Source organism: Artibeus jamaicensis, unplaced genomic scaffold, assembly GCF_021234435.1.
Source record: "Artibeus jamaicensis isolate MK-2021 breed Jamaican fruit bat unplaced genomic scaffold, CSHL_Jam_final contig_233, whole genome shotgun sequence".
NCBI lineage: Eukaryota > Metazoa > Chordata > Mammalia > Chiroptera > Phyllostomidae > Artibeus > Artibeus jamaicensis.
This window is the reverse complement of record NW_026521486.1, coordinates 60837892-60864491: the sequence shown is the minus strand read 5'-3', so window position 1 is coordinate 60864491 and position 26600 is coordinate 60837892. Positions and strand designations below refer to the sequence as shown.

Here is a 26600-nt window from a genome sequence, read left to right as displayed (position 1 = left end):
GAGAAATACTGGCAGGGAAAGGGAGATCCCATTTTCATAGCAGAAAAATAAATTAGGAAGAAGTGGTGGTGGCCAGTGTGGTTATTTAAGACCTTTATAAATAAAGTTACAGAACTTTATAATACTAGTTATTACGAAGACATGTACATTACTTTCTATGGGAAGACATTAGATTATAAAATGTTTATTCTAATCAGAATCCCAATAAGATTTTTTTATGCTGCACAAGAGATTCAGAGTTACCTGGAATAATAAGTAGGTTAGAACAATTAGGGTAATTTTTTTTTAGAGGAAGAAATTGCTCTGCAGGATACTAAAATGTACATGAAGATACAGCAAATGGTATGACATTGGCCAGAAAATAGGTCAGGAAACAAAAATGGGAAAGAATTAAGAGTTGCCAATGTAAAAATAACAAAAGTCAAATATCTAACAAAATTAAAAGGCAAACACAAAAATGGGAAGTATTGTAACATGATTGAATCCTTCCTTAACTCAAAATTTTTTTTTTTTTTATGTAACAAGAGGCCAACAATCGCCCAGGATAAAAAAATGTGCAAAGCACATGAACATTCATGTAAACGCAGTTGGTTGGTGTGCATATGGAGAATGCTCATCCTCACCAGTATTTTAAAGTGTCAAATCCAATATGAAAAGCCAGATACATAATAAGTATTTACAAGGGATAATATACAGAGGTGTGCTCAAATGAGCCTTTCCTGCTGGTGTGCAAGTATAAGCTAGTGTTGTATTACCCTTCTAAACAAATGGCTTGGCGATGTGTATTTACAGTCATACAAAAATGATTGGGTAGAAAGGGGTAAGTCTGTGGGTGACAATAGCTAACAGAAGCATAATTAAAATAGAAAAAAATCTGTTTTCCATGTATAAAGTGATACAGGAATTATAAAGCTACAAATCAGTCTGAAAATGAGGCTCTACTTCTCAGCTACGTTAAATTCAAGTAGTAGTCTTTTTTGTTGTTGTTGTTGTTGAAGATTTTATTTACTTATTTTTAGAGAAAGGGGAAGGGAAGGAGAAAGAGAGAGAAATATCAATGCATGGTTGCCTCTTGCATGCTCCCTCCTGGGGACCAGGCCCGCAGCCCAGGCATGTGCCCTGACTGGGAATTGAACCGCAGTCCCTTGGTTTCCAGGCCCGTGCTCAGTCCACTGAGCCACACCAGCCAGGGCTCAAGTAGTATTCTTTATCTTTGGTTAAGACCTAGCTCCCACCACATTGTGCTCCTTGCATGTAAATATTTCTTTGAGGCGAGGTTAGAATAACATGTTACCCTGTAGAAAGAAACCAGTTGAAAGCAAATCTCTTCTCTTGGTTTGTTTAATCTGCTTTACTATCTCCACTATGTTACTTTTAAAACAGCTCGAAAGTGTGTCATTGCATAAAGAAAATATTCCGTGGGAAACTAAAAATTTGAAGTTAGAGTACTATGGAGCAGCTTTCTTTACTCTCTTTAGAAATGATGAGAAATCCATCTTTCTTGTGTAACTTTGTCCCTTTCGCTTCTCTCTCCTTTATAGTATGTGCCAAGTGCTCTTTGCTGCCCGAGCCGTGCCAGTATCCTGACGGGGAAGTACCCACATAATCATCACGTTGTTAACAACACTTTGGAGGGAAACTGCAGTAGCAGGTCTTGGCAGAAGATCCAAGAACCAAATACTTTCCCAGCAATTCTCAGATCAATGTGTGGTTATCAAACCTTTTTTGCAGGGAAATACTTAAATGAGGTACGTTGAATGGTCTCATTATTCCCTTAAAAAAAAACAGAAACAAAAAAAAACAGCTTTCTAAGTGTGAATTAATATAATTCATGTTAATTGCTTTTTGATAAGTGTACATTCAAGTCATGTTAAGGGATTTTTGGCAAGTGTTGTTTTATCCTAGCCCATAAATAGGAACTTACACGAACATATTTATATCATTTGGGTACTAAGTTTTTTCTTTTAGATAATCTCAAGAGCATTTGTTGAAAAATGATCCCAGGACTGCTGCTGTGCGGGGTGTCTTCCCCTTTTAACTCATGTCTGCTCATCATGTGGCTGTCATGTTCTCTTCGTTTCTAATTCCCCTTTACGGGGGTCAGAATGAAGAATGTTTTCCTCTTAGTATTTTTCCTGAATCATAGCAGTTTGTGCTTAATTCATTTCCTACCCCGAAAAGTAGGAACAAAATGTGAACAGATCAGTGGTAAAGAGAAAGCACCCGGAGCCAGGGATGGTCAGGCCACTTAGGCAGGTGGCTGAGGGGTGCGCGTGCTGGGCCTCTTGGGCCTGCGTGGGGAGATACCTCGTCGTGACCTGCCAAGGCCACATTTCCCGGCCTCACACCCACCACACTGGCCTTGGCTTTTAGTCGGAGGTTGAGCTTACAGGAAATAGTGTATGTGAGAGTGTTTGGGGTCACCTCTTCCAATAAAATTGGGCATTCAGGACAAGCAGGAGAAGTACATACTCTTACATATTTTATCTGTGTTTGTTAGAGATCTTCATATCTGATCTGAAGTTTCTTTTACTTCTCCCCCTCCCCACAATAACTAGGGGAATTTTCAGCCTTGTGGGTTTGAAGGATGATGACTCAATTTGAAAAGATTCATGAGAAATAAGTACGAGTACTGGGTTATTAGGTTACAGCCATGGGTCGTAAAGAGAACTTACGCTATTTTGCATATTGAAGATCATCTAGTGTATATATAAAATTTGGAGAAATTCTTTAAATTGGCGAAGATTTAGTTCTGAGGGATTAAATTCTGCCTTAAATGGGCTTTATTAAACTTCATTGAAATAGAATGGAATGATTCTGTGGTCTCTTCACTGACTTGTCTCATCAGAAAAAATGAGTTCCAGAAGTAGATTTCATCAGCAGGACAACTGAAACTGTAGGCCAGTAGCTCATAATTGGATTATTTTCCCTGTCGTTAGTCACAGGGTCCGTTGGACTATTCAGCCTATGCCACAGGTGGCAAACACAAGGCCTGTGGGCAGAACCTGGCCCTCCGTCTTACTTTATCCATCCCGGCACCTCGTTTCTGCCCAGCAGCAGCGCTGAGCTCTCACTTAACTGTTAAGGAGCAGTAACATTTATACAGTCCTAAAATTGCATTCAGCCCTTCAAAGGCAACTGCAAGGCTGGTGTGGACCCCAGTGAAAATGAGTTTGACACCCTGCCTAGGCCATCAGTAGCTCAGCAAATGAGCCCTGTGGCCTAAGCCACACGGTTTTTTCTGTAAAGGGCCAGAGGTGAATGGTTGAGGCTTTATAAGCTGTATGTCTCTGTTGCGAGTATTCAACTCTACCATGGTAGCGTGAAAGGAGCCATAGATGTTACGCAAACTAGTGAGTGTGGCCGTGTTCCAATAAAGCTTTATCATCACTGAAATTTCCATTTCATGTAGCCGTCACATGTCACAAAATATTCTTTTGATTGGTCTTTATTTTTTTAATGGTTGGGGAAAAAATTCTTAGCATGCTGGCCATACAAAACAGTTGGCAGGCTAGATTTGGCCCATAGTTTGCCAACTCCTGCTTCAGAAGCTACTAGGACTATAGCATTTTTTAATTTTTTGCTGATTTGTGTGTTTGGGGAAAGCTAGCACCTGCTATGTTTTAAGGGACTGATCTGCAAGATTCTACAAGTTTACTGTTTCTTTGTGGCCTCATCATGTCTAAGGACTTTGATGCCCAGCTTGTCTTGCTTTTCAGTACGGAGCCCCAGATGCCGGTGGATTGGAACACGTCCCCCTGGGATGGAGTTACTGGTATGCCTTGGTGAGTGATTATTGAGCTCAGTGACAGCTCTACATAGCCCTACAGATGCAGAGTATGTTTACTTTATGATTAGGCTCTGACATTGACATAACTTGTTTGCTTTTATGATTGACTGTTTTATCACCTTGAAGGAAATTCTTTTGATTTGTGAGTAATTTCTTTGTGGGGGGTTAGCAACATATTTTGCTGTTCTACTTGATGTACTCCTGGGTTTGTTTGTTTGTTTGTTTGTTTGTTTGTTTAAGTAGGACATGTTACTGAGACTATGCTATGAGTTCATTAAAACCCTAGTCAAAAAATCCAGTTCGGGCCAAGATAGAGGCTTAGGTGGAAATACTGTACCTCCTCACACAACCAAATTTAAGGACAACAAAGATTTAGAAACAAAAACACAACCAAAACAGACAAAATTGAACTGTACCGAAGTCCAACAACAATGAACCATTCATCCAGACTGGTGAGAGGAGTGGAGTCAGAGGCCAGTGGAGAGGGGTCCCAGCAGGAAGAGGCGGTGATTGGCAGACACAGGCGTGGGGAGAAAACAAGCAAACCCAATGAGGCGTGCAAGGCGGCTGGCTGATCTCGGACCCACATTCGCGTGCAGATAAACCAGGCAGGTTTAAAAATGGTCAGTGAGACAGACTGCACAACCCAGGGCCCCAGCTATGGGGAATAAAACCTAAAAGCACTGGTTGGAAAAACTTTTGGGGGTTGAGGTTCCAGGAGAGGTGCCCAGCCTCACAGGAGTGTTCATTGGCGAGACCCGCAGGGTCCTAGAACATACAAGTCCACACACCCGGGAACCAGCACCAGAAGGGTCCAGTTCACTTGTGGGAAGTGGCAGATGGTACCAAAATCCACCAGAGTGCCCAACAAATGCCATTGTTCTCTCTGACCCCACCCCCAGTCATAACCCAGCGACTTGGGTTGCCCCACCCCGGTGAACACCTAAGCTTTTGCCCCTCATACATAATAGGTGTGAACAGACCAAAACATTATGGCTCAAGCAGAAGAACAGCTCAAAGCCCCAGAGCCAATACTTCTAAGTGATGAAGAGATAGCCAACCTATTGGATGCACAGTTCAAAACACTGGTGATTAGGATGCTCACAGAACTGGTTGATTTTAGTCGCAAATTAGATGAAAGAATGAAGGCTAAACTGAGTGAAATGAAGCAAAATGCACAGGGATCCAACAGTGATGGAAAGAAAACTGAGACCCAGATCAATGGAGTGGACCAGAAAGAAGAAAGAAACAAACAAACAGAAAAGAATGAAAAAACATTTCAAAAAAATGAGAGGCTTAGGAACCTCCAGGACATCTTTAAACATTCCAATATCTGAATTATAGGGGCATCAGAAGGGGAAGAGAAAGAGCAACAAGTGGAAAACTTATTTGAAATAATACTAAAGGAGAACTTCCCCAATCTGGCAAAGGAAATAGACTTCCAGGAAGTCCAGGAAGCTCTGAGAATCCCGAAGAAGGTGAACCCAAGGAGGAACACACCAAGACACATCATCATTACATTAGCCAAGATTAAAATGAAGGAGAGAATCCTAGAAGCAGCAGGAGATAAGGGGATAGTCACCTACAAAGGAGTTCCCATCAGACTGTCAGCAGATTTCTCAAAAGAGACTTGACAGGCAAGAAGGGGCTGGAAAGGAGTATTCCAAGTCATGAAAGGCAAGGACCTACACCCAAGATTGCTCTATCCAGCAAAGCTTTCATTTAGAATGGAAGGGCAGATAAAGTGCTTCTCAGATAAGGTCAAGTTCAGGGAGTTCATCATCAAGCCTTTATTTTATGTAATGTTAAAAGAACTTATCTAAGGAAAAGAAGATAAAGATGAACAGTGAAAGGACAGCAAACTCCCAGTTGTTAACAACCACACCTAAAACAAAAGCAAACTAAGTGGACAGATCAGGAGCAGAGCCACAGAAGTGGAGGTCACATGGAGGGTTATCAACAGGGGAGTGGGAGGAGGAGGAAAGAGGGGAAGAAGGTGCAGAGAATAAGTAGCATAGACGGTAGGTAGAAAATGGACAGGGGGGAGGGCAAAATATATTTTTTTTAAATTCAATATAATGAGTGATTACCTTTTTTTTTTATGTCTTATCACTATTTAAACATATAGGTTAGCCTAGCATGGTTTTTGGCTTTCAGTTTGTTTGCTGATGTTGTAATGCATTTTATTTTCCTCTCTCTGATAGGAAAAGAATTCTAAGTACTATAATTATACCCTCTCTATCAATGGGAAGGCACGAAAGCATGGTGAAAACTACAGTATGGACTACCTGACAGATGTTTTGGTGAGTTACTGACACACTGTCCTTGCAGGTTTGGCTCACATTTGATTAAAGACTTTGCCGAAAAAACTTTTAGTTGTATTTGTTCCTGTTGGGTAATGTGAATGAATAATAACTCAATCTAACTGCCAAAGAATATTTCCAACTGATTAAAAACTCCTGAGTGTGGTTTTTTTTTTTTTTGTATATAAGGTAGGCTCAGGTAATGTTCTTGAAATTCCAGCAACAAGTCCCTTTTTCAGACGCTATCTCCAAGACTACATAGATCACTTAAAGAGATTTTACTTTGTAAGGTTCCTACTCTTGACCCCAGTTTTTCTCACGAGCTACAAGATGGCAGCTTCATCATGAGGGTAGGGGTGATCGGGGTATGGGAGTTCTTCAGTGTTTTGTATTTATGTATAAAGAATGCCAGAATGGGATGAATTTGGGACGTTCCTGTCTGTGGTGTTTCTCATGACGGCCCTCCCTGGACCATTCCTTCACCAAATGTTTTAGCCCTCGTTGTAGTGGGTGTTCAAGCCCTAAATGGGGCACAGTCCTTGGTTCTGTGAAAGGTGACTATTTAGTGGCAGATTTTGTGTGTGTGTGTGTGTGTGTGTGTGTATGTGTGTGTACACTTTCTACCTTGTTAGATGATGATCAGTTAGGGAAACGAGGCTGGGTTTGGGGATCACTCAGGTAACATTTAAGCACAACCCCGAAGTAGGTGAAAGTGAGCTGTGCAGGTCAGGAGAGTCCGCAGACAGGAGGGGAGCAGAGTCGGGGCCGCTGGGCAGGTGTGCCGGGCCTGATGCAGTGCCACGGGCCTGTCATGAGGCCGGAGGAGATGGGCGGGCAGGATGGGGACAGCACATCGAGGCAGTCAGTTCCCTTTGAGTTTGGTGTTGGGAATAAACGAAGATATAAATCAACCAGAACAATTAAATGTGATATGTATGTGGGATGCTTTCGTTTTCACATTTCATCTCCAAATAAGCCAATGACACATGTAAGTCCTTATCAATTAAAGACCTGGTGAATTTATTTGGACATAACTTAGGATATCTGCTCTCTACATATTTTTGTGAGATTAAGGTAATTTAATCCACCTTTCCTACTGTTGTGAATTAGATTGACTCTATTTTTATATATATTTATTTATATAATATTTGTATAATATTTTATTTATCTTTAGAGGGAAAGGGAAGGAGAGAGGGAGAGAAACATCAATGTATGGTTGTCTTTCGTGCGTCCCCTGCTGGGAACTGGCCTGCAGGGAACTGGCCTGCAACCCAGGCATGTGCCCTGACTGGGAATCAAACCGTGATTGTCTGGTTCTCAGGCCCGTGCTCAATCCACTGAGCTATACCAGCCAGGGCTTTATTTTTATATTTTTTAAGGCATCAAAATGTATATACACTAAGGTGCCTTAATGTAAGTTAGTACTAAAATGGCCAAATTACTATTTCTTTCCAGTGGGAGGCCTAACACTTTTTTGATCCTGTAAAATCATCAACATCTTAATTGCCTCTTATGCCAGTGTGCTTTCCAGTTTTTTATTATTAGTATCGCCTAAAAGCCAAATAGTTGTTCCAACAGCATGCTTGTTGTTTGACTATGATGTAGATTGTGTGCTGAGATTTGTTCAAAGCTAGCGTGACCCTGTCTTTTCTGTTCATCGGAGAACGTGTATCTTTCGAGTCCACAGCTGTTGGGTAGGGTAGGAGATGACAAATCTTTGTGTGTGTCAGGCTAATGTCTCCTTGGACTTCCTGGATTACAAGTCCAACTTTGAACCATTCTTCATGATGATCTCCACTCCAGCACCTCACTCGCCTTGGACAGCCGCACCTCAGTACCAGCAGACCTTCCAGAACGTCTTTGCACCGAGGAACAAGAACTTCAACATCCATGGAACGGTAGCTTCTCTGATCCTTGGATATATATACTCAATATATACTTGTATAATGTATAACATACTTGTCAGAGAGCCTTGAGCTATGTCGCTGGCTTTCCGTAACTTTTTAAGGTAATTACACCTATGTCTTGTAGGATAGATAGTATAAACTGGCTACAGGAACGCAAATAAGGTTCTTGCTACACATCCAGTGAACAGCTAGAGAATCCAGAGGGAATGTTAAAGAGCTGGCATCTTTCTTGACTACAGGCTGTCCTGATGAAAATTCTGCCAGGCAGTGGCTGAGACCTATCGTTTGGGGCTGGGCTGGCCCTGCAGCCTCCTCTGGGTGGCCTTCGCCAGGCCTGGGGCACAGAAAGAGGAGGGGTGACGCCGTGCAGTATGATTGGGAAGGGAAGTTGGGCAGTGAGCCAGAGCAGGGAATATACCGTAATTGAGGGCCGCAGCCTAAATGTTTACCTTATATGGCAGTTACTTATCCGTCCCCTGGCATAGGGCAGTTCACTGGTTCAAATGCAGAAGGCCCCTAATGCCTCATGCCTGTTTGTTACCCAGAAATCTTAGTCGCTTGTGAGGTGGTGGAAAGAATGAATCTTGGCGTTAGACTGAGTGCTACCACCTTTCAGCTTAGTGACCTGACAACGAGCCAGACACTAGCATCCAGTTTTCGTGCAGCCACTGTGTGGATTAGAGTACATACAAACATGTAGTGTGTTGCCTGGAATATTGTAAGCATGTTAAGTATGATTTTAAAAAGCTGAGTTTTAAACTAGACGGCATTCTCAAACTGCATTTCAAAAAAAAACTGATAGGAGTTCCCCTGATCAAGTAAGTGCAGAAACTTTAGGTTGAATAAGTCACTCTGCCGACAGGATTTCTCACAGTTATTCATGTTCTTACGTGAATATCCAGGAGGACAACGTGCCGTGTAGCATTTCTCCAACACTAACAAGACCACTGTGAGGACCAGAGTTTGGAAGATAGCAACTTAGGGTTTTAAGAACAAGGAGAAAGAAGATCGTTAATGGCATATGGGAATGTTGTTGTTTTTTAAAAACTGTGATTTTTTTATTTAAATGAAAAGAATCCTCCAGATTTGGATTTGATGTTTAGGAAATTGCTATGACGGGATTTTCCCAACAGTTTTAAGATGATCGATGTCTTGGGTAAGAAAATTGAAAATAATGAAATGTTGACTTATTAGGCAAAACTTGAAAGGGGTAAAGTTAATCTTTACCCTTTTGTAGGCCGGGTAGTGTTCCCAAAGCATAGACTCAGAGTTATAAGTTTAAACTTCTTTTAGCCAGTAGTTTCCCAATATCTCTCTCTACATCTCTTACTAATGCTACTGACAAAAAGAGCCCAGTGCCATTTGGAAAGTGGTAGGAAGAATGTAAACAGTGAGTGATAATCTATGGAAAGGTTTTTTTTTTAAAGAATGCAGGGGAGGGAAATGGGGAGGAGGGAAAGTCTGTTGCTTAGTCTCCAGTTCCTCTTTGCTGAAGTATAAAATGACCCCTTTTATTATTTACTAAAGCAGTTTATTTGGGTGACGTGGTGTTAACCTTTTTTTTTCTTTTAAATTTCAGAACAAGCACTGGTTAATTAGGCAAGCCAAGACCCCAATGACTAATTCTTCAATACAGTTCTTAGATAATGCATTTAGAAAAAGGTAAGAGTCGCTACTTTCTCAATCTGGGTGGTGTTTGCAGACCCTACAGATCAGCCAATGAACAGGGAACTGTACCACATGGTTATCTTTGAGGCAAAATCAGAGGGAAACAAGTTGATGGGAGAGATTCTTTTTTTTTTTTTTTTTGAGAGGGGTGAGTGGCAGTCTCTTACCTTAGAAACAGCCAAAGATTCCTTTACATTTGGGTGTGTTAGATGACTTTTGGATCCCAGGACTGATTAATCCATTTTTATGACTTGTTAAAACATTGCAAACTGAAGCCATTGGATTTTTTTTTAAGTTTCCTGTATCTAAAGAAAAGGTCAGTTTGTTAGAGATCAGTCACCCAATATTTACATAAGACCCAAAGGCTTAGTTGAGAGCAAAATATTTACCTTTGCTGTCTGGAACTTTCAGGAAATTCTTTTAAATAAAAAATTTTTAATCCATTATTTAAAGTGTATATAGTTTAGATGGGTTGGCAAACTTTTTCTGTAAAGGGCCAGATAGTAAATGTTACAGGCTTGCAGGCCTCATGGTCTCCATCGCAGCTGCTCAGCTGTGCTGTTGAAGCAGGAAAGCAGCCATAGGCGGTGTGCGTGTGAGGGAGCGTGCTTGTGTTCCAATAAAACTTTATGTGTATGTCAAAAGAGGCAGTTGTTTAGTGGGTTGTTTCAGATTTATAAGCTGAAAAAAGTCCTGGAAATCTGTTTCACTATATGAATATACTTAATATTACTGACTTGTACACATAAAAATTTTTAAGATGGTAAATTTTATGTTATTTGTGTTTTACCACAATATAAAAACAAAAAACAAGGAGTGGGCAAGCTTTGACCAGTTGTTATAGTTTGCCAACCCCGAGTTTAAATCATAAAACACTGTTAAGGCACAGTTCTGTTTAAATTACTCTAATAGTCAGTGCTGAATCGACAGCTTGCCCTTGCAGTTGTCTTGGCTCTCATCACCAGTGACAACAGATAATAAAGCTAACTGGCTATAAAAAGCCTCATTTATCCCTGACTGGTGTGGCTCAGTGGATTGAGGGCCGGACTGCAAACCAAAGAGACACTGGTTTGATTCCCAGTTAGGACACATGCCTGGGTTTCAAGCCAGGTCCCTAGTAGGGGGCGTGTGAATAAGTAAATTCTTTTTTAAAAAAATAAGTCATTCATTCGGAAACAGTTAAATTTGATCTGAGGCAAGTGTTCTAAAATTAAATTTCTCCCATTTTGGGGAGAATGGTTTTGAGGTTTTGCAGGTTGCCCTGACTCTTTATCTCTGAGGTCCCATTTGCCACCCTGTGTTCCCCATGCAGGTGGCAAACTCTACTCTCAGTTGATGACCTTGTGGAGAAACTGGTCAAGAGATTGGAGTTCAATGGGGAGCTCAACAACACTTATATCTTTTATACCTCTGATAATGGCTATCACACAGGTAAGGGGCATGCTTAGGTGTCCTGTGACCCGTGAGGTGCCCCTCCTTTTTCACCCAACCAGTAGCACTGGCAGGGAGCTCTGGTCCTTTCATGGCAGTTTAGAAGCCAGAAGGAGGGTTTTGCCTTCAGGACCCCTCTGGTTAAAGGGCCATCTCATTCCCACATGGAGGGATCACGTTTCACTATTTGCTGAGTCATATTTTAAATTACATGGTGTTCTAGGAGTCGGTAGCAGAGTGATCTTAGCTTGATGGTTTGGAGGTAAGATTTATGAAGGAGGTAAGAAATTGAACTAGATTTCAAGGGCAGATAGGTCTGAGAGAACAGGGGAGAGACATTTCACACAGGAAGATCAAGAGAAGGTTGTCTTGGGGGAAAGGCTCTTTCTTACAAAATTATGAAATTAGGGTTTTTTTATGTTTGTGTGTGTATACGTGGGTTTTGTTTTGTTGTCTTTTTAAAACTGCATTGTAAGTCAGTGTCCTGTCTTTGAGTTTCGTCCTTTCTACTTGGACCTCTGTAGTTAAAAACCAGTGTGTTCTTTTCCCACCTATAAATTGCATGAACTTGAGTGGAATTGACCTGAAGCTTGCTTCCATAGAGCAGGCTCATGGGGCATTTCATATATTGTTGTGAATATTTCTAAGCACTCGAAGTAGAGACTAATACAATAACACCATTACCCAGTTTCAATTTTCAGTTGCATGTGGCCAGTCTTGAATTCTTCCTACCTTCCTTATGGTTTTCTTTTTTAGCTAGAAGGTTTTGAAGAGACTCCAGAAATTGTGATTCCACACTTGATTGTGCATCTGACTAGTTTATTGGGTATCAGGATGTAAACAGAGTACACACGTTACATTTAGTTTTTATGTTTCATTAAAGCTGTTTTTGCCACTGACCTACTGGAAAAACTGGTCTTTTGTCCTTTAGAATATCTCATGTTTTGGCTTTGGCTAATTGCTGTTTTATGTTGGCTTTACTTGTTTACTTATACCCAGCTTTTCCTATAGATTGGTAGTCAGATCTAGAGTCTTAAGAGAAAGTCACATTTCAGCAAGGATGCTTTCTTGGTGATCCTGCTATGTACTTCCTGTTGCATCATTTCCTGATGCCCTTGGTGTCTGGTTGCCCCAATTGAGGGATGCTAGTATTGATTGATGGCCTATGTCATGTCAGTCTGAGCCTATCTTGTGAACTTTTTGTGGCTAAAGCTTCCATGGACGCTTAAGTGCATTATTCCCGCAGAAATTGCTCAATATTGGCTTCATAGCTTTGTCTTTTTGCATTTATTAGCGGAAGAACTTCCCCCCATCAGCTGTTTGGTTTTCTTGGAATTCATTTTATTCAGGAAAAGCAGGATACATATTTTTTGTCCCTTTATTTGGCATTTTTCAGAATAACCTCATTTAATTATGATCAGGTTGAGTATCATACATAAATTATGTATCTGTGTTTCAGTACTTCCTGTCACTCTCGTAGCTGAATTGCCCCAGCATAGACCAGGGAGTCCCCCTAGGAATTTACTAAATTTGCCTTGTAGTAATGAAACCCAGGCAAATATAGACCTATTTAAACACCATAATTAGTGGGACAAACTTGTTTTGGTTTTGCTGTTGATTAAATGAATGAAGATATGTATGACACTTCCAGTGTGGGCTCTACCTTCACCCTGTGCATTTTGTTTTCAGGACAATTTTCTTTGCCGATAGACAAAAGGCAGCTGTACGAGTTTGATATCAAAGTTCCACTGTTGGTTCGAGGGCCTGGGATCAAACCGAATCAGACAAGCAAGGTAGGTCCTGACCAGATGATGCTGTTTATAGGTAGCACCTGTGTGAGAAGTGAAGGCTGTCCCTCCATAGAGGAGACTGAGTAGATTTCTCCTCCTATGAGGATGAGGGCTGATTGGCTTAAGATTGTAAGTGTATGTATAAGCCTTGAAAAGAGTGCCTTTTTAAAAAATTCCTGACCATACCCTGTTAACTATATCCCCCCGTTAACTATATGGTCAGGGTATATCCTGACAATACCCTGTTAACTATAGTTAACTATAACTATATTGTCTTTAATTTATTTAATATACAATATATATTAGTTTTAGGCATTCAGTAGTGATTGGACATTTATATACTTCAATATACTTCATGAAGTGATCACTGTGAGATGAGTCTAGACCCCATCTGGCACCATACATATTTGTTTGGTTGTTTTGTTTTTTTTAAATTCTTCATTATAATTTTTTTACTACCATTTAACTCCCTTCTGCCCCCTCCTCCCTACAGTGACCACACTGTTATCCATGTACATGGGTCCTTTTTCCTTTTTGCTCGATCCCTCTACCCCCTAACTTCCCTACTCAGTAGCTGTCATCTGCTCTCTGTGAGTTTGTCTCTGTTTTGCTTGTTCAGTTTGTTTATTAGATTCCACATATGAGTGAAATCATACGGTATTTGTCTTTCTCTGACTGGTTTATTTAACTTAGCATAATGTTCTCTAGGTCCTTCCATACTATCACAAAGGTAAAATTTTCTGCTTTTTCGTGGCTGAGTAGTATGCCATTGTGTAACTGTCCCATAGTTGTTTTATCCACTCATCTACTGATGAACACTTGGGCTACTTCCATATCTTGGTGATTGTAAATAATGCTGCAATGACTGTAGGAGTGCTTATGTTCTTTCAAGTTAATGTTTTGGGCTCCTTTGGATGTGTTCCCAGAAGCGAGATCACAGGATCAAAGGCAGGTCCATGTTTAATTTTTCGAGGTCTCTCCATACTATTTTCCACAGTGGCTGCACCACGTACATAGTTATTACAGTATTATTGACTATATTGCCTATGCTGCACTTCACATTCCTGTGACTAATTTTATAACTTTTAATAGTTATAATTTCATAACTGTATTGTGAACAGTTTCTATTCATAATACCCTTCCCCTCATCAACCTCCCACCTGGTAACATCAGTTTATTCTTTGTATCTGAATGTGTTTCTTTTATCTATACCTTTTTTTTCTTTTTTTGGTTCTTATATTTTGTATCTTAGATTTCATATATATGTAAAATCATGCAATAATTGTTTGATTATTTTACTTAGTTTAACATACTATGCTCTAGGTCTATCCATGTTGTTGCAAATGATAATATTCATTTTTTATGGGTAATAGTTCATTATACCTGTGTACCTCATATTCTTTGTCAGTAGACATCTAGGTTGCTTTCATGTCTTGGTTATGTTAAGTAATGCTGCAATGAACCCTAATTTCAAACTGGTGTTTTCAGTTTCTTTGAGTAAATATCCAGAACTGGGATTCCTGGTCATATGGTAGTTCCATTTTTCACTTTTTGAAGAATATTCCTACTGTTTTCCATAGTGGCTGCCCCAGTCTGCATTCCCACCAAGTGCATTAGGGTTCACTTTTGTTTTTCTTTTTTTTTTAATTTGAGCTCCTTTTCCTTCTTTCCTTTAAAAAAAATATTTTGTTGATTATGCAAATACAGTTGTCCCATTTTTCCCCCCTTTATTTTCCTCTCCCCCACTACCCCCTCCCACCCACATTCCCCATCTTTAGTTTATGTGCATGGGTGGTACATGTAAGTTCTTTAGCTTCTACATTTTCTGTACTATTCTTAACCTCTCCCTGTCTATTCTGTACCTACCATTTATGCTACTTATTCTCTGTACCTTTCCCCACTCTCTCCCCCTGCCCTACTGATAACTCTCCATGTGCTCTCCATATTTATGATTTTGTTCCTGTTTTATTGTTTGCTTTGGTTTTTTTTAGGTTGTTAATAGCTGTGAATTTGTTGCTATTTTACTATTCATTTTTTTTATCTTCCTTTTCTTAGATAAATCCCTTTAACATTTCATATAATAAGGGCTTGCTGATGATGAATCCTTTTAACTTGACCCTATCTGGGAAGCACTTTATCTGCCCTTCCATTCTAAATGATAGCTTTGATGGATAGAGTAATCTTGGATGTACATTCTTAACTTTCATGACTTGGAATACTTCTTTCCAGCCTCTTCCTGCCTGTAAGGTCTCTTTTGAGAAATCAGCTGACAGTCTGATGGGAACTCCTTTGTAGGTAACTCTCTCCTTTTGTCTTGCTGCTTTTAAGATTCTCTTCTTATCTTTAATCTTGGGTAATGTAATTATGATGTGCCTTGGTGTGTTCCTTCTTGGGTCCAACTTCTTTGGGACTCTCTGAGCTTTCTGGACTTCTGGGAGTCTATTTCCTTCATCAAATTGGGGAAGTTCTTCATTATTTTTTCAAATAAAATTACCATTTCTTGCTCTTCCTCTTCTCTTTCTGGCATCCCTGTCAATCAGATGTTGGAGCGTTCAAAGTTGTCCTGGAGGTTCCTTAGCTTCTCCTCATGTTTATGAATTCTTGTTCCTTCATTCTGTTCCATTTGGATGTTTAGTTCTTCCTTCTAGTCCAAATAATGGATTTGAGTCTTGGTTTCCTTCCCTTCACTTTTCATTCCCTGTATGTTTTCCTTTATTTCACTTTGTATAGCCTTCATTTCTTCCTTCATTTTGTAACCTAGCTCAATCAGTTCTGTGAGCATCCCGATTACCAGAGATTTGAACTATGCATCTGATAGGTTGACTATCTCCTTGTCACTTAGTTCTTTTTCTGGAGTTTTGATCTGTTCTTTTATTTGAACCATATTTCTTTGCCTGGGCACACCAGTCTGGATGGATGTTTAAGTCCTTGATTGTTTGACTTCCATGCAGATGACTTTCTGGCAGTTCTGGTTCTTTGTTTTTAAGTTACTTGTTATCCTTCTCTTGGTTGTAGGAGGAAGCGAAGTATTTCTGCTTATGCCTCCATCTTGGCTAGAACCTCTTAGGTGCTTTTTTTTTTAATGAGCCTCCTTAAAGATTTATTAATGTTGTTTATCTTTTCAAAGAATCAGCTCTTAGTTTCATTGATCTTTTTTTCTATTGTTTTTTTAGTCTCTATTTCATTTATTTCCACCCTGATCCTTATTGTCTCCTACCTTTCACTAACTTTGGGTTTTGTTTGTTCTTCTTTTCTAGTTCCTTTAGGGAGAAAGATCATTTATGTGAATTTTTGTTGTTGTTGAGGTAGGCCTGTATTGCTATGAATATCCCTCTTAGAACTGCTTCTGCTGTGTTCCATAGATTGTGGAGGGGCGGGTCACTGTGTTACCATTTTCATTTGTCCTGAGGTATCTCTTAATTGTCTCTTGATTTCTTTAAAAAAAAATTATTTATTTTTAGATGGAGGGGAAGGGCCAGATTAAAAGAGGGAAAGAAACAATGTGAGGTTACCTCTTGCAGTCCCCCTGCTGGGGACTGCAACCCAGGCATGTGCCCCAGACTGGGAGTCAAACCTGCAACTCTCTGATTTGCAGTCTGGTGCTCAGTGTACTCAGCCATACCAGCCAGGGCCTCCTTGATTTCTTAACACATTAAATGTTAGTAGCATGTTATTTAGCCTTCCCTGTTTGTGTTTTTTCCAGTTTTTCTCATATAATTGATTTCTAGTTTCATACTATTATGATCAGAGAAATTGCTTGACTTTAGTCATCTTAAATTTATTGAGATTCCTTTTGTGGCTCATCATGTTTTCTGTCTTATAAGTTGTCTTATGTGGCCTTGAGAAAAATGTATATTCTGCTGTTTGGGATGGGATTATCTGTAAACATCTGTTACATCAGTCTAATCTAATGTATCTTTTAAGGCCATGGTTTCCTTGTTGATTTTCTGTGTGGATGATCTAACCACTGATGTAAGTGGGGTATTAAAGTCCCCTACTCTGTTACTGTCCCTTTCTCCCTTGACCTGTTAATATTTGCTGTTATGTATTTAGGTGTCCCCTTACATGGCTGTGTAGATGTTTACTTCTATAGAACTGTATTTTTTGTTGGATTGGCCTCTTTATAATTATTCCCTTCTTTGTCTCTTGTTATAGCCTTTGTTTTAAAGTCTGTTTTGTTTGATACAAGTTATGCTGCCTCAGCTTTTTTGTTTCCACTTGCCTGAAATACATTTTTCCCATCTTTTTACTTTTTGTCTGAGTGTATCTTTCACTTTGATGGGAGCCTCTTCTAGACAGTATATCTCTGGGTCTTGTTTTTTTGTTTCTGTTTTAAATCCATGCAGCCACTCATGTCTTTTGATTGGAACATCTAGTTCATTATACTTACTTATTTCACGTAGTTATTGCTGTTTTATTGATTTTTTTCTAGTTGTCTTTCCAGTTCTCTTGTACATAGATGATTTTCTGTAGGTATTTGTTTGAATTCCTTTCTCTTTAATTTTTGTGTACATCTTAGAGGTTTTTGGTGGTTTCCATGAGATTCATGTGGATCACGCTGCGTTCATAGCAGTCTGTCTTAAGTTGATGTTGCTCAAGGCAAACGCATTCTAAAACCATTGCGCATTTTACTCACCTTGTCCCAGTTTGGTTTTGTGTCTGTGAATGTATCCCTTAATTTATGGTCGTATTTACACATAATCTTACGACTTTTGTGTTTTCATCTTCATACTTGCTGTATAATTAATTGGTTGGTCACTACTTTTTTTCAAGTGTTTGCTTTTATTAGTGAGCTTTTTTAATTCCTGTATTTTATTTTTAGTTTTGGTCTTTTAGGCTTAAAGAAGTCCCTTTAACATTTCTTCTTATACCTGTTTAGTTGTGGTGAACTCCTTTAGCTTTTGCTTGTCTGGGAAATTTTCTCTCGTTCGGTTCTGAACAACCATCTTCCTGGGTGTAGTATTCCTGGTTGGAGATTGTCCCTTTCGTGACCTTGAATGTATCGTGCCATTTCTTTCAGCCTTCATAGTTTCTGCTGATGAAAAATCACCTGATAGTTTTATGGGAGCCCTCTTATACATATGTAGCTGCTTTTCTTCTGCTACTTTTAAGATCATTCATCTTTAACCTTTGGCATTTTAATCGTGTTTTGGTGTGGGCCTCTGGGTTTATCTTGTTTTGGGCTCTGTGTCCTGGACTTGTATGTCTGTTTTCTTCACCAACTTAGGGAAGTTTTCAGTCATTTCTTTAAATAGATTTTCCATCTCTTTTTCTGTCCTCCTTCTGAGACACTCTCCATGCAAAAGTTGGTATGCTTGAGGTTGTCCCAGAGGTCCCTTATTTTTTTTTATTCTTTTTTGTTTTTGCTATTTTGATTGGGTGTCTTTCACTATTATGCCTTTCATATCACTGATTTGATCTTCTGCTTCATCTACTCTGTTGTTGATTTCCTCTAGTGTTTGTTTTTTAATTTCAGTTATTGTATTCTTAGTCATAATTGGTTCTTTTTTATATTCTCTCTCTCTGTCAAAGTTCTCACTGAGTTCTTGTATTCTTGAGTTTGATGAGCATCTTTTTTTTTAAGTTTTTTATTGATTATGCTGTTACAGTTGTTCTATTCCCCCCTTCATTCCCCTCCACCCTACCCCCCGCCCCCACCATTACCCCCCCTTTAGTTTATGTCCATGTGTCTCAAGTTCTTTAGGTTCTATATTTCCCATGCTATTCTTGCCCCCCCATCTATTTTCTATCTACTGTCTATGCTACTTATTTTCTGTACCTTCTTCCCCCTTCTCCTCCCACTCCCCCTGTTGCTAACCCTCCTTGAGATCTTCATTTCTATGTTTCCACTCCTGATCTAGCTGTCCTTTTAGTTTGCTTTCGTTTTAGGTGTGGTTGTTAATAACTGTGAGTTTGTTGTCCTTTCACTGTTCATGTTTCTTTAACTTCTTTTTCTTAGATAAGTCCCTTTAACATCTCATATAATAAGGGCTTGGTGATGATGAACTCCTTGAATTTCATCTTATCTGAGAAGCACTTTATCTGTCCTTCCATTCTAAATGAAAGTTTTGCTGGATAGAGCAATCTTGGTTGTAGGTCTTTGGATTTCATGACTTGGAATACCTCTTTCCAGCCCCTTCTTGCCTGTAAGGTCTCTTTTGAGAAATCAGCTGACAGTCTGATGGGGACTCCTTTATAGGTGACTGTCCCCTTAGCTCTTGCTGCTTCTAGGATTCTCTCCTTCATTTTAATTTTGGCTAATGTAATTATGATGTGCCTTGGTGTGTTCCTTCTTGGGTCCAACTTCTTTGGGACTCTCTGAGCTTCCTGGATTTCCTGGAAGTCTATTTCCTTTGCCAGATTGGGGAAATTCTCCTTTATTATTTGTTCAAATAAGTTTTCCACTGGTGGCTGTGCCTTTCCCCCTTCTGGTACCCCTATAATTCGGATGTTGGAGTGTTTAAAGATGTCCTGGAGGTTCCTAAGACTCTCCTCATTTCTTTGAATTCTTGCTTCTTGACTCTTTTCTGTTTGGCCATTATTTGCTTTCTTCTGGTCCACTCCATTGATTTGAGTCCCAGTTTCCTTTTCATTGCTATTGGTTTCCTTTGCAATTCCATTCATTTCAATTAGTTTCGCCTTCATATATTTGTCTAATTTGTGGCTATAATCAACCAGTTCTGTGAGGATCCTGATGACCAGTGTTTTAAACTGTGCGTCTGAGAGTTTGCTATTTCTTCATTGCTTAGATTTATAGGCTCTGGGGCTTTGAGATCTTCTTGCGCCATTTTTGGTCTGTTCTGGCCCTTTAAGTGTGGGGAGCGGAGCCTTGGACTCCCAGGTCGCTGGGTTGTGACCCTGTATGTGGGGGCGTGGTCAGAGCGGGGAAATGGTGGCACCCTCTGGCACCCTCTGCTGTTTCGTGCCACTGGGTGAGGAGCAGAGGCTTACGTGGTTCACCTGGGCTGGGCCACTCAGAGTCGCTGGGTTATGACGCTGTATGTGGAGGTGGGGTCATAGCAGGGAAATGGCGGCACCCTCCCTGCCGCTTGCCGCGGGACCGCTGGGTCCCAGTCCAATCGCCCACTCCCTCGCTTGTCTATCCTTGCACCAGTGCGCGACCACAGTCAACCTGCAGCCCTGTTCCCTCGGTGTTTCCCCGCGGTTGCTCGCTGAGTTGCCCACCGGGTCCAACCCTGCGCCTGGATTCCACGCGCCTGAGTCCCTCTGACCAAGTTTTCCTGTGCAACCCCGCTCCACCAGCTGCTGGTTTCGCCCCTCTTACAGGTCAGGCTGAAGAATTTGTTGTTAACAGACTTCCGAAAAGTTCAATTTTCTGTGTTCTGGCCGTGTTTTCTGTTGCTAATATTTAGTTGTCACTAAACTTTGTTGTGTGAGAAGGCACGGCATATCCACCTATGCCTCCATCTTGGCGGAAGTCCCTCTGATGAGCATCTTTATAACCATTGTTTCAAACTCTTTATCACGTAGATTGCTGGTCTCTGTTTTGTTTAGTTCTTTTTCTGGAATTCTGGAATTTCGTCTTTAATTTGGGACATACTTTTTTTGTGTCCTCATTTCACTGACTTTCTGTCATGTATTAAGTAGATCTGATATGTCTCCCAGATTTGAAAGAGTGGCCTTATGTAGGTGTCACATGGGGCCCAGTATCACAGTCCTCCTGGTCACCTGCTCCAGGCGCTCCAGGGGTAACACCTGTGTGGGTTGTGTGTGCCCTCCTGATGGAGAGCAGTAGGGCCTCAGCTGCTGCTGTCACGTCACTGGGTGGGGTTAACCTTCGGGCTGCCTGGCTGTGAGAACACCAGCTGTGACTACAGTGCACAAGCCGTTGTGCAGAGGTGAATGCCATGGAGTGGGAGTTACCCTAGCACGACCCCAGATCTAGCCGAGGCTACCTGTCTGGTGTGTGACTTGTGGAGCCACTTGAGTGGGGTTGTAGATCGGTCTGAAGCCAGTCACTGGGTTCTTCAGGTCGGGAGCCTCTTGGGATGGGCACCAGTGTGGGGCGAGGCCAGCTTCCAGTTGTGCCAGGCTTGTGGTCACTTGTAGGAGCCACTTCGTTATCTTCAGCCTGTTGCTGCTCATGGCAGCCTTGCATGCATGCGGGGAGGTCGTTACGGGAACCAAAACCAGTGCCACTCATGCCAGGGTTGGGACCATTTGGTTGGAGCTATACTGTAAAAGGCCACCCACCTTTGTACTAGATCTAGGGTTGCTGTTGGGGGCTACGTGGCAAGCTGAGACTGGTTGTCACTTTTGCCCGGTCAGGCCACTTTGTGGGAGCTACAGTGTGAGATGAGGCTGGCTACCGCTTGTGTGGGGTTTGTGGGTCTTTGGGAGAGTTATTGGTCACCAAGACTGCCACTTCTTATGGCAGGGAATAGAGCTTCTGGAGGAGGCTCTGGCTGGATGAGCGGGTTAGGCGGGGTAGTGTCTAAGGGCAGTGCTGGGGCAGGGCGAATGTCATTAACCATGTTAATGGAGAGCAGTAGGGCCAGCTAGGTGGGAAGAGAGCTGCACAAAGGAACAATGGCACCTACCAAGCCTCTGTTTCCTGAGAGAGATGTCCCGCCCCTGTTTCTCCAGCCCTGAAGTTAGTCAGTTTCATTCCTCCCTGTGTAACCCACGCTGCCTCTGCCCTGGAGCTTGGAGCAGGTGAGTGTGTGTGAGCCCTTTGAGATGAGTGTCTTGATCTCCCACAGTCCTTCAGCTCCATTGTGCATAATTCCCTTTGGTTCTCAAAGCCAGATGTTATGGGAATTCTATTCCTGGCAGAGGTGCCCCAGGCTGGAAAGCCTGTTAAAGGGCATGGACTCCTCGCAGCCCTGGGGGTACCTTCACATCCAAGATATTCCTCCCATTTATTGATCACCGCACCGTGGGTGTGGACCCGCCCTGTCTGTGTCTCCTTCCCTTGAACTGTCCTCCCGTGGCTGCTTCTCTGTATCCTTAGTTATAGGACTTCTGTTCAACCAGGTTCAGGTGCTTCTCAGTGGTGGCGTTGGTTTTGTCATTGGGATGTGTGTGTTTGAGGTGAGTTCGGGATTTACCTACTTCTCCATCTTGACTCTTTTTGTTTCTCTCTTGAGACGAGATCTTCACTCTGCCGTGGAGCAGTGACTGTCTTCCTGGGCGCTCAGCAGACTTACCCTCTAAAGTTGTGGAAGGCTCCACATCTAGAAACGTTCTGACTGACTCACTTGGGGTAGAATGCGGAGCCGTCCTTTGTTTTCTTCTGTAGTTCACAGATGATTCTGAGAGGCAGCCTGGGGTGGGGCCCTCTGCCCCGGAGAGCTCCTCCGTCTCTGTCGGTTGTGCAGATCCCCCGGGGCCTTGTTAAGACGAGGTTTGGATTCTGCGTTTCTGACATACTCTCAGGTGGTGGGTGCTGCTTGTGGAACCTCACTTGGAGTGTATGGCTATGGAGAATTTACTTCCTCTCTGGGGGGGGTCTTCCTTACTGATGCTTTGCAGCTCTGCCGATTCTCCCACCCAGAACTGTCATGATGTGCCAGATGCTTTTGTCGTCATTTCCATTTGGTTTCAGTGTCTTTTTCCAAACTGGGTACCTGATACTAAGGCACTTTGTTTCTAGAGATCATCGGCACCTTGATCCAATACGCCCTGGTCTGGTGCTTGGGAGATAAAAATCAATCCAAGTTGCGTCTTCTCTCTCTGCTGAATCACAATTTCAGTGTTCAGTGGAACAAAAGAGAATGAGCAAATACATTATGTAAGCTGAGATTGGAAAGTGGGCCAGACTTTCTGGTTATACTTTAGTTTAATTTTGGGGTTTAAATGTCTGCCATTTACTTACTTCCTTTTACAGTGCTCTTGATGGAATTCTGTTAAAATTTTCTCAGAAAGATAAAATGGCCTTCGTAATTGCCTTTGAGTTTTCTTTTTCTCCTAAGACCCATGTTCTTAAAGGCAGTCACTTTCCACTACAAATTCGGTGCCCTCTAAATGGGCCTCTTCTTACAAAGGAGATAGGCATGTTTGGAAGATCATTAAATCTTAAAAGCTTTTTGTTGATGTTGGTGCTGAGAGCTGATTGCAGAAAATGTTGGCAGCTGTGTGCATTTCCGAGCAACAGGGCTGCGAGGGCTGCTTCTAACCAGTGTGGGGAAGGAGGAGGCTGAGTGGGGACAGAGTGCAGTGTCAGCCAGCTGCTCATTTCTCCACGGTAACAGTGCCATCTAAATGTTAAAATCAGAAACTTGACCTGCTCTAAACAGTCTTCCTGGGAAGCCATTTCAACAATAACAGCTAACATTTACTGAATGCTCAGTATGTGACAGGTGCTATTCTAAATGTGTTGCCTGTATCAACTCACTTAACCTTCACAGTTTTATGAGATATAGGTACTAGTAGCCCCATTTTACGGGTGTGGAAACTGAGGTACAGAAGTTAAGTGGTTTGTCCAAGATCATGTAGCTAAAATATATCAGCCCTGTATTTGAATTTGGTCAGTCTGGCTGCAGAGTTCCTACACTTGACAAGTACACTGTAGCTCAGACAACAAGTATTTAGGAAGTGTCTTGTGCCAGCACAGTGTGCCCAGGTGCTCAGCAGTGAGCAGCCGGGGAAGATTAGTCCTTACCTCTCCGTGTCAGAGAGCGCCTGATACTTCGGCCGCAGTGGTCAGTGAAAGCCTCGGCAGCATCTGAGCAGAGACCTGGGTGTTGAGAAGGATTTAGTCACACAGAGATCTGTGGGTGGGTGTTCTGAGTAGATGTGAGGGCACAAGTGTGAGAAGAGAATGAGCTCAGCTTGTTCAAGGGACAGGACGTGGCCCTTGGACTGAACTACTTTCACTTCTTAAGCCAGCCACCTCTCACCTCCTTGCTTGTCTGTGACAGACTATTCCTTCTGTCTGGAATGCCCATTTTTGCCAGACTACGTTAATTGTCCTTTAGGGGTCCCCTCTGGGAAGTCACTACAGACTCCTGCCCCCACATAGGGTAGGTGCCCTTCACCTGTTCCCAGCTGGCCTCACACTTACCACGCCCTACTGAGCTTGTCTTTTTTACTCAAGGGCTTTTAAGAAGAGAGGCACTATCTAAACATAGAATACCCAGCCCCTAAAACATATCAGGGGGCATTCACACTAGTCGAGTGGATATTACCAAGGTCACATAGTAAGTGGCAGGACGGGGACTGAAAACGAACTGTGCCTGTTCTGAGATCCACGATTTCTTACGCTGCCGTGCTGACAGGCGTAGTCTGGGAAGTACGGAATGCCCTGGCCTCCATCGAGCACAGAGAATGCCAGAGGCGGTGGATGAGGCATCGTGTGTTGGCAGCTCGGTGTCTCGGTGCCAGCTGTGCTGCCTGAGTGGCACAGGGCTCTGAGTTGGCCGTGATGCGCTGAGCTGTCAGCAGCCTGGTGGCGAAAACAGAGCACGTTTGACCAGTGGTTTTAGTTTTCTGTTGGCTGTTTAGGAGAAGAAGGTGGGATGTATGGTTGCCCAAGATAGGCTGGCTGTTGAGGTTTTCTCCTCTTGCTAGAAGTTAATCCTGCTTCAGATTTGGTGGTAGAATTTCTTCAAAGGGATTTTAAGACAGGAACAGATGAGCAGGAAAACTAACATGACACAGCCTGACCCAGGAACGATAGAGCTGAACTGGAAATCTGGAAGACCTCCTGTGGGCTGTAATACTTTGGGCAAGATAAGTGTTGCTTTCCCCTGTGAGGCTGGGAGGACGCGAAGTGCGGCCAGGGGCTCCCTCCTTGTTAGAGAAGCCAGGGCTCAGGGGCAGATCCAGTGCAGCAGCCCAAGATGTGGGGAGGTCTCTGCTTAACCCAGTTCCAGGGCTTTCTGTGAAGTGGATCTGGGTGCTCTCTGATGTGCTTCGAGCCTTTGCCTTGAGAGCCCGGCATGAATTCTTTAACATCAGGAAACCCGCTGTGTCCTCCCAAGGGTCCTCTTACTCTTCTCATCGACTCTGCAGCACTGTCATCCTTCCAGAGCTAAAGTGTAAACAGTCTCAAGCCATGATACCCTTATCTCAGAGTTTTCTAGGGGCTTATATTTGATTAAATATCTATATAGTTAAATCCCCAAAAATATTCCTGAACTGTAAGGCTATGATTTACAAAATAACCTACTTTTGGTCTTGTCCAAGCTTTTTCGGTTACAATCCATGAGTCTTCGAGTTTATACATAGTAATAAAAGTAGTACAGGTAGTCCCCAGTTTACAACGTTCTGACTTACATTTTTTTTTTTACTTTATGATGGTGCAAAAGCACCACCCATTCCATAAAAACTGGCTAGGCTAAGCTATGATGTTTGGTAGGTTAGGCTTATTAAATTGACTTACGAGATTTTCAGTTTATGATGTGTTTTCTCAGGGCGCTACCCCATCATAAGTTGAGGAGCACCTGTACCATTTCAGGAAGCTACAGCATCCATGTTTCTAGAAGTCACTGCTGTGGTGGACCCGTACTGTGGGTCCGGACGTAGCATGCTCATTTTGAGGCTCTGCTTCTTAGACAAACCCCCTAGGGAAGAGATCATTGTGGCTGTCTGGGAAGAAAGTGCTGGGGCCGGGTACCTGGCACTTGGGCTGAATCTCAGTACCCCTTGATTTGTACTGGCACTGACGCCTTGGCGCATAGAGCAGCCGCTGTAAGAGCCTCCCATCACACAGCTGCTGGCTCATAATTCCCGGGGAGACCTGCAGTCGCCATTATGTATCTCTGTGGGTTTTACTATTTCGGAGTTTACCTGTTTCTCTTCTTAAAAAGCTGCCTTGGACATGTTAGTAATACCCATGGACTAGGCTTCACTTCATTCATATTCTGGACATCACTGAAGATCTGTTAGTCCCAAGTCAGCGTCTCGTTGCCTTCATCTGACCCTGGAGGTCATGCCTCTGCTTGGCTCTGCTTTCCTGACCTGATCTCTCAGGCACACTCACTCTGGTTGCCTGTATTCCAAGCTGCGCAGTCCGCCTGAGGCACTCGGAGCTCGCCAAGACGTCTCTCACCCGGGTCTCATACACTCCCTGGAGACACTGCCCTGGGGGTGTTCTCAGTGACACATGGATTGCCTCTCCCTGGGGCTGCCTGCCACCGAGTAGTCGTGTCTGACAGCCGCAGTCGCACTGGCAGACCCAGAGCCAGCATCTGCGTCTGCTCCGGCTTCCTGGCTGCCGGGAACCCTGGCCCTGATGAACAGCCGGGCGACGTTGTTTTCTTGCCTTTCCTGTCCGTACTTTTGGTTTTGTTTTTAAATTAAAAGTACCATGGTTAGTAGTAGTTGTCTTTTTAAACCCCTACCTGGCCTCCCCTCAGATCTAAGTTTTCTCAGTAATTTTGAAAACTGTTATTTCCTTTGAGTAAAGGAGCATTTCCAGTTACCAGCTATTGACTTGGTTTTAGTTACTTCTCTTTTCATTTCCTCACCTATAAAACGGGGGAAATACAGCCTTCCAGGTGGTGAGGGTTAAATGAGGGTCGACACCCTGTGCTGGCTCAGGATACATGCTCAGTGAACATCGGTCCCCCGAGTTTCCCTGGCGGATTACTGTCAGCACTCCAAAGCTTTTCCTAACCTGTGACCACAGCGATGAGGGGCAAGCACACATTGATGTTTCTCTCTCTCTCGTTCTCTCTCTCTAAATATAAATACAAATAAAATCTTTTAAGAAATAAATAAATAAAACATCTAAGTTTCATCCCCT

The 26600-nt window shown here is 42.3% G+C and overlaps 1 protein-coding gene across 1 annotated transcript in view; it reads left to right on the top strand.

The window, feature by feature from the left end:
• Positions 1–26600, top strand: part of GNS (glucosamine (N-acetyl)-6-sulfatase) — a 44841-nt gene that overhangs the window by 7044 nt on the left and 11197 nt on the right. The window contains exons 3-9 of the mRNA XM_053661601.1: positions 1542–1748; positions 3720–3785; positions 5995–6093; positions 7824–7991; positions 9580–9662; positions 10981–11099; positions 12789–12892. Coding sequence (XP_053517576.1) covers positions 1542–1748; positions 3720–3785; positions 5995–6093; positions 7824–7991; positions 9580–9662; positions 10981–11099; positions 12789–12892 — 846 coding nt within the window. The remainder of the gene's footprint in view (positions 1–1541; positions 1749–3719; positions 3786–5994; positions 6094–7823; positions 7992–9579; positions 9663–10980; positions 11100–12788; positions 12893–26600) is intronic.